Here is a 14080-nt window from a genome sequence, read left to right as displayed (position 1 = left end):
TTGCCTGCTGCATCAGATTGTAGGGTTACTTAGTCTGCTAGACCATATCCTCCAATACCAGATTGTTGTGGGGGAATGGAGTGGTGTCCCTAGCTACCTTTCAGAGTAGCTCCCAAAACAGAGCTCTTCCCCTGTCTGGGGCATTAACCAGCCTCCAGCAAAACATCCTGTCTCTTCTAAGGTGTAAGCAGGACCACACTACTTTGTATCACTGAAGTCAAGCCTTTCTCTTCCTTTTATGTATATCAGCTGAGACTGAGGATCAACTGCATCTTCTCCCCAGTCACTGAAAGCCTGTCTGGTTCCATGCTCCTACACACCTAACAGGACTAGGTGACCCCAGTTAAGCTGTCTGGAGCCTTCCCAGAGCCCAGATGGAGGACATGCTCCATCATGCTCCTCCTGCAGAGGAAGGGGATATTATTCCACATAGTGCTATGTAGAGGCAAGAGGAATTGATATTTGAATAGCTAAAACCTTTCCCTGGAAGCTAATCAGTGGAGATGGGTGGAGTGTTTATAGATTTCTGCACTACCATAGAACAGAAGTGAACTTTTTGTACTTACAAGGTTGTTTGCATCCATTACAAACCCACAATGGCTCTAATACTCATTCATAATTAATCTGGGGGTTGTTCCTAGTTTTAATAGTTGTATTAATCTGAAAAGGAATATTTAAACCTCAAAACAGACTTAAAAGGCTGTTCAAGAGTAAGAACCAGCTTCAATTCAGAACTTGGCTCACTTTATTGTATTAGCAGGAGGATCACAGTGGTTTTAATGATGGGTATAATCAGGATACAAACTGAGATCCTGAAAGAAATCTTACTTGTAAAGTTAATCCAGTGTGGGCCATTTCTTTCAGCTGTGAAAAGCTACTACCTGGATTCATGCATTGTTCACACTGGTGTATGTCCCTTTACAACACCATGCAAGACATGTAATTTTAGTCTGTTAAATTATGCTTTTAGCCAGCAGAGGGCACCATTAACCTGACTATAACAGGGGCCATAGGCTTGAAACCTTCAACTGCTCTTCATTCCTATAACACACCAGACATCAATGAAATATAGTTTCTTGTGTTAGCAAGACAGAGTATTGCACGGGCATACAATGATTCGAATTAGTGCACCCGAAACTGGAAGTGATTTTGTGCTAATGATAGAAATCAATCGAAGAAAAAGGAGGTTATAAGGTGTAAAATTAAGTCCCTAGTAGCTTGTCCTGACCTATCTCAGGAGCATCTGCCCCATTTCAGCTCCCTTTGTTCGTAGAACCTGATCTTGCACTGAGTGGGATGAGGAAGGTCCTCCAGGCCCACTATTGCCATGGATTTAAAAGGTGGCACCTACTCAGTCTAGTATTTAGCTATCCAGTGGAATTTAAAGTTAGGTCTATACTGCAGCTGGGAGGGAGCAGCCCAGCCCAGGTAGAGGGACTCGCCCTAGTAGGGCTCAAGCTCTAGTGCAAAACGTAGCAGTGTGGGCATTCCAGCTCCATCAGATAGGCAGCCTAGCCCCTCGAGGTCAGATGTAGGGGGGCGGGCGGCCTGAAGAGCCTGAGCTGCCACCTGAGCCACAACATCCACACTGCTACTTTTAGGGTTGCAACGCAAGTCTGTCTTCCTGGCATGGGACATTGCCTGCCAGCTGCAGTGTAGACCCACCCTAGGTGGGGGTTAGCGGAGACTCACTGTACTCTGTGAGCACTCATCCTCCTATCCACACCACACCTGCAGCATGCTTGCTTTGCAGGTCCACCCTAACTCTACCTATCTTCTTTCATGGACGTTAACAGGGAACGCTCTAATTCAGTGAAATAGAAACAAGGAACTCTCCCTTGTGCCAAATGTGGCTTCACTTGTTTAACGGCTCTTAACACTCATTTTTCCCCTTTGTACAAAAAAGCAGATTGTCTTGCTGAACTGATCTAAAATAATGAGCAATATAATTGCACTCGGGCCTATAATAGTGAGACAAGCTGATGGCTCAGGTTGTGACCACGGTAGTAGAGGACTACTTTGCTCCACAGTAGGGTTCCTTCTCAGGCCTTGATCCTTACACAGTTAGGAGAGGCAACTGCTTTAAAAAACAAACAAAAAACCTGTTCCAGTAGACGGTTATTGTATTTATTTTTAATTACTGTGGCCAATGATGCAATTTAATTACAGTGATGTGTATCCCCTCTATCTTTCTCCCACCCCCTTAAAATAAAATTCTTCTTCTCCACAAATTCCCACATGGACCTCTTGGCTCAGACCGCTCCTGGAGTAAATCTGACGGCCTTGTGGGTCTGTACGAGAGGTCTCTAACGCATGAAGAATTTGGCCTTCGCCTCTGCCTACAGCAGGAGCAGCAGTGTAAGTTTAGTGTACACGGACACAGTTGCTGTAAACTACAGTGTGCACTGGTGTGGCTCACCTAGCCTTGAAATTGGGCTGAGATGTACCAGGAGCAAATCATGGCTCTGTTCGTCTACAATTAGGACTCTTTCACCAACATAGCTGCCCTGGTGGCTGAAATTGGGCCACCCACACTTCCCCTGTGGACAAATCCTTCGGTTATAAAGAGTGGTGAATTCTCAGTAAATGCAAATAGCCTCCTCCCTGTCCCCCAGAGGTAGGGAGGGATGAGATTGTGTTGGGGGCTTTGTCCATTTCCAAAAAAAAAAGTAAACTACGAAACTGTTGAAGCCTGAACCACTGGGATTGGCAGGACTTTATTCTTTATAGATCCATGGTGGAAGGAAGAAGTTCCCAGCTGTTCAACTCTGATGCTCGAGATAGTGAAGGGTTCCCCTTGGATGTGTTCATCTCAGCCAAGCCTGTCCCATCCATGGACTAACAGTTCATCAGGACACTCACAAACTGAAAACAAACCTAGAGGTCATTCATCAATGTACATTCATTGTGTAAAAAAACTGACATGGAATGGATTTCATTATCCTAGCTTTTCTTCTGCCACAGATCCAGACCAAGGATGGCTTCATTTCTTGCAGCGCCTTTGTTTGCTGGGTGCAAGAGGTTTATCAAGCGTGTGGATCTTCCTCACTTACGCAGGCCTGTGGGGGAGGGGGAAATCTATCAACTCAGAAGGAAAAGGTGAAATTTTCTGCATAAGACAGTTTAAACAGTATTGAATCAGTAAGCACAAAAGAACTTTTGTTCTCCAGTAGTGCACCCCATATACATATGCGTTCTGCAGGACAGTTGAATGTACACTGGATGGTCTATCTATGGAACTTGCAAGCTTTGAAAATCAACTATCTCCACCACTAGGGCCAGATTTTAAGAAACACTTAGACACGTAGAGAGGTACCTAACTCCTATTGTGGGGCATTAGGCTCCTAGGCACTTTTAAAAATCCCACTCCATGCCTCTGTGCATCTTTAGGTGCCTAAATACCTTGGAAAATCTGGCCCTAGGACTTTGCATGCTCTGCTGGCAAAGCTGGAGGAATGTGAAACTTGTATTATTGCTTCTGGAGCTAGGCTCTTACAAGCTCACCTGACTATTTAATGTCATGAAATGCCCCACAATTGTGAAATGTTAAGGCTACACTGAAACAGCAAGGAAAAAAATGTGTGTGTGTGTGTATATATATGAGGTAGAAAATGCAATAATTAAGCCAGATGAAACCTCTGCAATTAAACTCACTGCAGAGGCAACAACCAGCAGCTGTGGTACAATGATTTAAAAAAAACATCAATTCAACAATTCCGAACTTGATTTTTTTGAATGCTTCAGAGCTGAATATGATTGCACTCTCCCTAGATCCCAGTATGGAAAAGGGAGCTAGTCCTCTAAGAGCTGCTCACCTGATATATCCAGACCTTATATGCACTTAAACTAAAGATAGGCCTGAACCAAAGTGGCGGATCCAAATACTCCTGGCAGCACTTGTATATTTTGGGTTTTTTTTAGAAGCTGGAGCTGAGTTTGCAGCTTGGGCCTATCTCTAATATAAAATGGCCTCTGAGGTTGTGATGACTGCCTTTTTTGTGTAGCTGTGATAAGGCAGAACTGCTCGTGTGTCTATCAGGTAGCAGGTGACCTAGAACAGTGCTGCTTTAACCCAGGGAGTACACCTGCATGTTATGGGCTCTATTCCCATTAGCCATTCCTCAAATGCTACATATGGGCAGCTGCCTGTGGGGTCAGTGTTGGTGTTGCCGTGCTCAATATTAGAGAACTGTCTGAAGCACAGTGGGATTGGTCAGTGGTTACCCAGTGGGACCCAGAGATGCGTGGAGTACTCCTGTTCCTCCAGCTGTTAAAGGACAGGCTGCCTCGCTCTCAGGCAACCAGCTGCTGCCTAACAGCCACACTTACACAGCAGGGACTGCTCCACTGTGTTAGATATGAAGACGGTAACTTTTAGCAACAAAACAGGTGACACATATTGAAAAATAATGTATTTAGTTTTTTTTATGCTTCAGTAACTGTCAGTAAAACTGGGCTAGATACTCACAACTGAAACCAAAAAGCTGGTGGAAATGTGCAGTTGTAATAGAACCAGACCAAGTTTGTAGATAGGTTCTCCAGCACTTGTGAACCTCTTGTGGAAACCCAGGCCCAGTTCCAGGCCCCTGTGGGAGCAGTTTCTAGCATCAAAACAATGTGAAATAAATTTGAGACAGTTTTGATCTAAAATGAGGTGCTCAATGGCAGTTCCACTTTGAGATCTTTTCACAAACTCAAAGGATAAGGATGGTCTCTCTTGAACAAACAAAAATGGACTGGCTCTGACACAACAGGGTTGAAGTGATGGCAGTGGGTCATGATGGGTCTAACATCATCACAAGAGCACTCCACGTGCTCCACCTGGCAAGAACTGTTTCAGGTTAAAGACCTTGTTGACGAGTAGTTTTAAGTACTGTAAAATGGCCCTGAGCCGGCACTCAGCATGGAGCAGCCTCTCCACATGAGCCCCAAAGAAGACAGTGTTGCAAAGAGACATGGCCTGAATTTCAGCCTTAGCTAATGAAGGATAAAACTGTTGAGCCTCCTATCCCTCATTCATGAAAGCTTATTAGGCTGGGAATGCTCTCTGACTCTGCCTGGGGAGAGGGTTGCTTTGAGTTTTCAATAACTCCTTTGTTATCCTACTCTTTAATATTTTGACCCAGATGCTCATGCACTGAAAACCCTCCAGTCCTAACATGCCTTGTATCCACATTCCTTAAAATATTAGTATTAAAGTTAACAATTAGTGCAGCCCCTTGATGGGCAAGCAGCAATTAGATTGATTAAGGGCGACTGACTTTCACAGTAAACCTTTACAATATTTTTTCCATGCTCTGTTGACTCTGTTTGTATTCAAAAGCAGTTTAATAAAAAAACACCCCCCAAAATAATCCTTATGGCCAGTGCAGATTGAAATAGAAATAATTGTAACATGCATGTATTTATAACGACTTGTTGCTGTGTATGTGTGGCAAAGTTTTTAGTTTAAAAACTAAACATATTTAAATATTGCAATTGTAAGCAACGATGCAGCCAGTGGGGTTTTTAAACAGAGAACTAACAAACAGCTAGTGGTTGTAAGAGTGTTCTCGGCTAATTGGAAGCCCACAATCACAATTAAAAGCAGCTCAATCTATTTATTTTATCCAAGAGAAGGTTAAGAGGTGACTTGATCAAGGTACCTACGCGGGGAAGAGATTTTATAGTTGGTGGCTCTTTAATGTAGCAAAGACATAATGAAATCCAAAGATTGGAAGTTGAAGCTAGACCAATTCAGACTAGAAATGAGGTACAAATTTTTAATAGTGAGGGCAATTAATCATTGGAGCAAGTTACCTAGGGTCATGATGGATTCTCCATCATTTGAAGTTTTTAAATCAAGGCTTGGTGTCCTTTTTTAAAAGATATGCTATAGCTTAAAAAGACATTACGGGCTTGATGCAGAATTCAGTGGGTGAGGTTCTCTGGCCTGTGTTATGTAAGATGATCTAATGGTGCCTTCTGGCCTTAAGATGCTGTGAGAATTCAGAAGCATATTCAGTGAGGCGGGGAAGAGAGAGAAGGAGACAATAGAAAACAGGTTCAGAGAAAGGGAGCATTGGGAGGATAGGATGGTAAGTGATCCCATCAGGAAAAGGGCAGGTAAAACTGGGGTGAAGGGGGTATTCCCATTACAGTGAGAGGTTGAGATTGGGGTGATTCCATTACAGAGAGGGCTGGGGTGAGCCCATTATAGAAAGAATGGCTGGCTGTGGTGAGGATAGAGTGATTCCATCCAAAAAAGCAAACACCAGTCCAGCATGGGGCTTTGTTTCGACTGACTAGCATTGAAAAGGCATTTGGATTCTCCCAGGTAGCAATCACCAAAACATAAATAAGCTAAAAAGCATGTGCCCCTGTTGCTCAGCTGCCACTAAATGTTAATTCTGGAGGAAGGCAGAAGCATTTACTGATGTGTACCCTCCAAAGCAGGTTATGAGATACCTGAACAGTGGATAAGAAACCATTCAATTATTGCAGAACTATGATAAAGATATGGCTCTCCCAGGAAAAGAACCCAATAATGAGGCCTGGGCTCCCGTTCCTCCCAGATTACACGATGCTCTAGCATCAGTATATAGAAATTGTTCCTTCTTTGTGTCCAGCTCCTTCTCCTCCCCCTCCTGCAAGGTGTGCATGGACGAGGGGTAAGAGCCCAGACTGGTAGTAAGCAGAAGTCATTACAAGCTGCTGCCTATTGTGAAATATATGGGTGCTGTCTATCCAGTGCTTGGTAGCTAACCGCACACCCCAAAGTAAACAGCACAGTAGCCCTGTGTACAGTCTCGGAGGATCATGGATTGGAAATGGAATGAAGACTGTATTACTCTTGAAGCCAAATAGGGGCTTTCTACACTAGTGGGGTTTTGTAAGGAAACTTACATTGACACTCTCCAGGCTGCTCCAGCTTGTGAAAGAAGCCAACACTGGTAAGTGAAGTCTTCCATCCACATAACTATATAACTATTTTTAAGAAAAAAGCAACCTCGTCTCTTTTTGTGTGTGCAAAAGTGCAGTTTTTCTCCACTGCACCAGGTCAGTAAATCAAGGAGCTGCCCAGGAACCCTGCAGCTTCCAAAGACGCAGGAAAATCCCATCCCACAATGACAAAGTGAGAGCGGAAAAAATCGATATTTCATCTCCAGCACCATCCCTCCTCAGAAGGCCACGGAGCCCCTTAGCTATGAGAAACTGAACTTCTCTTCAAAGCTCACCTGTTCTTCTGGGCTTGTGCTGCGGTGACACAGGGAGTCGGAGTGTCCCTGCACATATGCATTTTAGGAGCATCTGCCCAGATCTATTTTAAGATCAATTTCCTCCTTCCAGCCCCACGTCTCCCTCGCCTTTTGTTTTTTGGGAGAACTCTGCTATAGCATTAGATTTAAAATCATCCTCCCTTAAGGGTTTCCGCGCACTGCGGTGCTCTCCTGAAGAGTCCATGCAGAGAGTAACGGACATTCAATGTCTGTAGCTGTAACCACAGATGATACTAGCCTTTCAATGTAAGTATCTAATTAAGAAGCAGCTCTCAAGTGGACCGCACAATAGCTCTTGTGCAATGAAAAACAAAATGGGGATTATCAGAGGACAGGAGTTAGAATTCAGTGATGGATCTAGGGTAGGAGTGTGAGGGGGATGGTTGTGAAGTGACTTGTCTTTTGCCCGAGCTCTACTGCAAGGACTGTATGTATAAGCCACTCTTTCTATGGGAAACAGAATTCCAGCAAAATGAGCTCATAAGGCCAAAGCTGTATCATCCTGCATGTAAACCAGAAAACACCCAGACATGGGGGAAATGCCCACTTTCCACTGCACAGGGTGGCTGAGAAGTGGAGAATCTACACAGGGAGACCATGCCAGCCTCTGCATGTCATGGAGCCAAGTCTTTAGGGGGTCACTCCATAGCAGAGGGCTTGTAGGAGGGGGACTGGCAAAGGCCTCGAGTGGAACTGCACAGATGTAATGAACTAAAACTCTGTGTTATGATTGGCTGGGCACAGAGCTGAGATGTAATTTTAATAGCTGGGCAAGTGCTCCCTACTTTGCCTCTATGTGTGGGGAGGGGCGGATTCTCTGCCACCCTCCCCATAACATGCACACAGTTACCTTGCACAGAGCTCTCTTACCGAAACTTAGCACGGGGGATTAGAATTTACTCCATCATAAGATGGCCGTATTGATGCCATATTAGAAACCAAGGATGGCACACTAGCATTCACAGCTTGAGCCCAACCACACCCTAAGGTTGAAAGAAATCGACTTCACTCCTCCCAGTGGTCTGCCCCTGCCAAGTGTCAAACCCTGACAAGGGAACATCTGCTAGAGAAATCCGCCTATTAGAGAGTAAATGGAGCAACCCTGAGCCACCAAGCTGAGAGGCACCACATGCTTCTTAGCACGGTAGCCAATACTTACAGGTACGTCTGCTTGCACAAAAGGTTGGTAGGCTTTTCATTGACATGGTAGAGAGGAAATGGATCAAATCCACCAATGAAATCAACTGAAAGAAATCAAAACCCAAATAATAATAAATAAATAAAAAACATATGGCAGGGATGGTGACAGGAAAGCTGGTGCATGGCATGACGTAACATAAAATGGTGCAAAGAACAGAAAGATGATTACCAACAGCCCTTTGTTTGGCACTTATTTATATACTTGGGACCTAATACAGACTGGAAAATTCTGCTTATAAAGACCACTCGACCTAGACCTCTTGGGAAAGGAAACCGTTCAGTGTGTGAACTCCAGCTACTGCAGAATTTTCAAACATGGGGGTAGGGAACCCCTGAGGCACCCCTCCCCACTTCAAATCATCATCACGTTGTGTCACAGCGTATCAGCCATGAGTGGAAAAGCAGACCGTGGCCATTCAGAAATGTGCTAACAGAAAGACTCTGAGTGATGGTAAGGGAGTGGATGTCTGCATGAAAGCAGGGAGCAAGCAATACTTCTGAAGGTTGTCTCCCCAAGGACGATTTGCTTGCTTTTAGGAAAACAAGACAGCGATAGCAGCAACCGGTTTATTGTAAACCATCCCAGTGCCCCTGAACTTGGTGGTTTTCAGTTTTCTTCAATCTGATTTTTTTTAAATCCATAAAAATATCTAAAATGCTTCCTTTCCCCAATGCTCAAATAATGACAATGGAACTAGTCAAGGGACTTTTTACGAAATAATTTCCACACAGCCCACTATCAGAGTTTTCCAGATGATCTGATTAGGAGAATCTCTCAGGGTTCTTCTAAAATTAATCATATTTTTAGACTATGTGGCTCCAACAATATATTTAAAGATTAAGGTTAGGATTTTCAAAGGAACCTATGGGAGTTAAATTTCAGTGGGGCTTGGGTGTCTAACTCTCTTGGGCTTCTTTGACAAGTCTACCTACGACATTTTGTAGATGTTCAACTTAAGAAAGATTCTCATAGAGAATGCCGGACTGGATCAGACATGCTCCACCCAGGCCAAGTATCTGATCTCCTACAGTGACTATAATACCAAGTAGCGTAGGAAGTTACAGAATATTCTCTCCGTAGGGAAAGTTTCTTCTTAAACCCCATCAGTTAGAATGTGGTTTACGCCTTGAAGTAAGAAAGTTGATGTCCCTTCCAAACATATTTTTAAAAAATATAACTCTGGATATTCTCATTAACCATATAACCATTCAATTTTTCTTTCCTGAAGGTGGCACTTTTAAGCTTCAGTTACATATTTTTAAAGGTTGTTGGTAATTTTATTAAATATTTTGTACACACACAACCTAAAATAGAAAGAGAAGCATGAAAAACATTACAAATATGTTTAAAAATATTTAGAAATTGAACTTCCCAGAAACTATCAAAATCTTTGTTCTGACAGACAGCAGGACACTGCTGTTGTGACATTGGAATGACTAGAATATAGGTAAAATTTTCAAAAGCACATAAATGACATAGGACCCTAATCCCAATGACTTTCAATGATACTTAGGCTCTTAGGGCCAGATTTTAAAGGAATTCAGATGCCTAACTCTCAAGGATTCCAAAATACCTTTAAAAATCTGGCATCTACCTGCCTAAGTCACTTTTGAAAAATAAGATTTAGGCACTCAAGTCAGTTAGGTGCTTTTCAAAATGTTTCCTGATAACTTCAAAAATAATAATTGGCCAAGATTTTCGAAAGTGACTAACGGTTTTGGTTGCCTCTGTTTTTGGGTGTCCAACACCAGAGATATTAAAGAGACCTGTTTTTCTGCAAATGCCTATCGCCCGCTCCCTGAAGATAAGTTTTCTCAAGTTTGGCATCTAACAACTGAGGCACCCAAAATCCTAATCACTTTATAAAATCCTGATCATAATTCACTGGTGCTACCATCCATAGATTATGGTGCATTAGCACATCTAAAACACTCTTGCCCACAATCCAGTGTTAGTGGATCCCATTGCTGTGTTTTCTCATGAAAATCACGTTAGCCCTGGCCTCCTGATTAAAGTTTCTCAGCACTCATAATTACTTCATGCTGCACATCAAAGGAACATTTAAAAGAAACCACAAATGGAAGAGAAAATTAAAACGCAGCTCAAATTTGTTCAGGTCACTGGAAGGATCTAATGCTGTGACTGCAAAATATTGATGGTGTGTCATTGTTAATTATTCAAGCTGGCATTTCAGCTCTGAGCCTGAGAAACTGGGATGGAGCGGAATTTTAAAAATTCTGAAATTAGCAGCAATACGTTTCTAAATCATTCATTCTACTTGTAATGGCTTCTGGTGATGAAACCATTGTATTTAAACAATGTTTTAAAAAATAATATTAAAAGTAACATTGACTTTAAAGCCCCTTGGGCAATACATACAGATGACATTCTTGGTGAGAGAGGGGAAAAGATGATGGAGCAAACCTTGTTTTTTCATTACTTATAATACAGGCCGTTGTTAAACAGCTAGCCTAGCTCTAAGCAAGTAATCAGTAAAGGCACTGTGGTCGAGACAGCCAAGCAGGAAGCAAGAGAGAAATAGAGAGGGCAAGCCAGACTAGTAGTATATTTCATTAAACCCATTTGAAATAAACTTTCTCATTTACCTTCTAACATCTAATTCAAACCCATTATTTTTCAGCAAACACCCTTGGCAGCGAATCTTTATGGGATAAAGCTTCTCACATTAATGTAAAGGGCTAGAAGCCTCAAAGAAGTAACAGTGGTATATAAAGCCTTTGGGTCAGCTCTTCAGCTGAAGTAAATGGGTGTAGGTCCATTGACTTGAACAGAATTATGCTGACTCACACCAGCCGAGGATCTGTCCCTTAGATGCAACCCAAAGAAACATGCTTCTAAAGAGAACATCCCATACTGCTACTTAGAATCTATGGACCCAATCTTTGTGCACCTAAAATCATGGGGTTCAATGGGAGTTTTGGAAATGCAGGAAAAGGCTACATGTAGGTGGGTAAATCCAGCTGACCTTATAATCAAAGTGGCTTTCCTTTGGCTCTCTGCTTTCCTTTGGCACTGTAAAATTGAACCCTAAGTACCTAAGAGAATTGCAGATCAGGCAGAAGGAGAATTAGTTCATTCATCTTCTCTACAATCCAGGTCCAGGACCACCTCTGTTTTGCAAGTTAAATGCTCAGTTCAGGTATTTGTAAATATTCTTGCCCTCTATTTTATCCTAAGCTTATATCATGAAGTGCACAGGGCATGGCCTTCTTGCTCAGTTGAACATATTGGACCTGATTCTCCATTCACTTACACCAAGTTTACACTGTTGATACTCCACAAATCTCAGTGGCATTATTCCTGATCAACACCAATATAAAAGGAGAATCGCTCCCTTGTTTCTGTCTCTAATACCCAAACATGATCAGTGGACAAAGCCAAACCTTTGTGCTAAAAGAATCAGAGAAGAGGACTATGGGAGTTCAAGACAGAGGAGAGGATCTCACGGTAAATTGTCCTTGTCAGGCAGATGTTGCAGTGATGCCATTTATGTGGTGAGATGGAAAGACTGATAAGAAAATGTCACCTCACTTCCCCTGACCTTCCTCTCCCTCATTCACTGGCTGATGGCCTAGAGCACTAGCTCACCGGACAACATCCTTGAGAGAGAGAGAGAGTTTTTTTACAAAAACGGTTGCCCAGGAATCTGTTGATGAATACTTACAGCTGTCCTCTTCTTCTGTAAAAACACTGACAACGTAACAGGCATAGACAAAGCCCACCAGCTGGAAAACAGAGAGAAGAAATCATTCAGCACTTTTACAGCCAGACTTCAGCAGTCACCACTGAAATGGTGAAACCAAGTAAAATTTGCTGTAAGGTATGCAATGCAGGAGTCAGACTATGGTGGCATATTTCTCCCTAAATTCTTGCCAAAAATCCCAGAGCAGCAGGATACTTCTGCTAACATAATCAGTACTGTAATAACATAGCAATGTTGCCATTTAAACTGTAATCACCAAGCTTCAGAGTTAACACCTGACTGAGATGAGTCATTCACACCTTATGTACACACCACTCCAAGACCTATTGTTTCAGGTTGCCTGTTTGCAGACAGCACTGCTTGAGGTCACATTTAGAAGGTTTTATTCCCCATAAGGACTGGAAACATTTATTTTTAATGAGGATGCCTGAGAAGTACTGATACCATCTGCCAGACAGTATCCACTTCATACAACCCCTTCTACAGTAGCAGTCAAATAGACACACGGAAGAATACTGATTTCACTAGTGAACAGGATGCAAGGGGAGGAGAACTCATTAGCTAAACCATCCTGTAGACATGGTCAACCCTTTAGGGGGTAAGTTAAGAGATAACTACCTTGGTATTATCCATCAAGAGAATGGGACCAAGTTCTGTTTTGCTTTGTAGGTAGACGAGACGGACAATTAGTTTTGAAATTAACCATAAATGTGGGAATACTCTGGCTGTTTAATGCAGTGACACTGAACTTTCTTAGACTTGGAAATGGAGAAATGATTGGAAGTAACAGTGAGGACACTTCAGGCAAGATGCAGAGTCAGAATCCATGTCCATACAAGAGAGTAAGAAGAAACCCCACACCTCTTAAAGCCCTGCTGGGGCTCCCAGATCTTGGGTCCAGGTGCACAGCAGAATTTGGGGCTGTTTACTCCCTCCCAGAAACAGGTTGGGTGGGAAATAGGCAGGATCTTGACTCCACCTCCTTTACTCACTGGCCAGAGGAGCTGAACCAGTGGTGTGTCATAATTCATGGGGTAGTATAGGCCAGCTTTAAATTACTATCTCCTGTGAGGAAGTGGGGAAGGAAAAGTGACTCAGTGGGGTGTCTCTGGGGTCACAATGCCTCCTGGAGCTGCTCCTGTCTTGGTGCACTTTACACATTGCTCATTGCCCAGAGTCAGGCCTAAAGTAAGAAAACAGACTTGAAATTTCAAAACTAAAGTGGACCATCACCTCAGAACCTCAAAACAATTTTAAAAAAACCCCAAACAGAGGCTCACCACATTGGGGACAGTTCCCAGAAGCTCTAAAATGTGCCAGACCCTGTTGTCCTCATGTTCAGCGGCAACAAAATACCCAGCTTGAGTAAGGAAGGAAGAATCTGGCCCTAACAGAATGATCCTGGTTCAGCAGATTTGTATTTTGCTCTGCTTTCTGTTGATCAAATATCTCCTCCGTACCTAGCATGATGTCCTTACATAACACTCCAGTTAGCAAGATCTTGGTTGACACTAACCACATTATTAAAGTTATTGTGAGCCACAATTATTTGTTTTCCACCGTAAACTCAATGCTCTTTAACAAGAGTTAGAATGTGGCAAACGATGGCTCAGTCCAAGGGAAGACAGAATGATGCATGAGAGGACTCAGAAAGTGGAATTCATTCATTTTTAATATGACAGAAAAATACATCACACCAGAAAACAAAGGCAGAATAATGAGATTTCTATTGAGGGATTATAAGACTTGCTTGTGTGCTGCAGCTCTCTGAAGACAAGAAACACCTTAGCTGGAGGAAACTAAGTAATTTTTACAGCACCACCAAACCTTCTATTTCTTTTAAACTTCCTATTAAAAGTTAAATGCAACAACAGAATCATCAGTTTGCTCTCCTGA

At 42.7% G+C, this 14080-nt stretch overlaps 1 protein-coding gene across 1 annotated transcript in view; it reads right to left on the bottom strand.

Annotated features, from left to right (window-relative positions):
* Positions 1-8414: 8414 nt before the first annotated feature.
* The window catches only part of NKAIN4 (sodium/potassium transporting ATPase interacting 4), a 77764-nt gene continuing 72098 nt past the window's right edge, over positions 8415-14080 (bottom strand). Inside the window, exons 5-6 of the mRNA XM_077832217.1 lie at positions 12146-12206; positions 8415-8503 (exon numbers count right to left, since the gene is read on the bottom strand). Of these exons, the coding sequence (XP_077688343.1) occupies positions 8415-8503; positions 12146-12206 (150 nt within the window). The remainder of the gene's footprint in view (positions 8504-12145; positions 12207-14080) is intronic.

This window comes from Eretmochelys imbricata, chromosome 13 (genome assembly GCF_965152235.1).
Source record: "Eretmochelys imbricata isolate rEreImb1 chromosome 13, rEreImb1.hap1, whole genome shotgun sequence".
In the NCBI taxonomy this organism is placed as follows: domain Eukaryota; kingdom Metazoa; phylum Chordata; order Testudines; family Cheloniidae; genus Eretmochelys; species Eretmochelys imbricata.
Note: the sequence above shows the minus strand (reverse complement) of the source record. Positions and strands in the feature narration are given on the sequence as shown.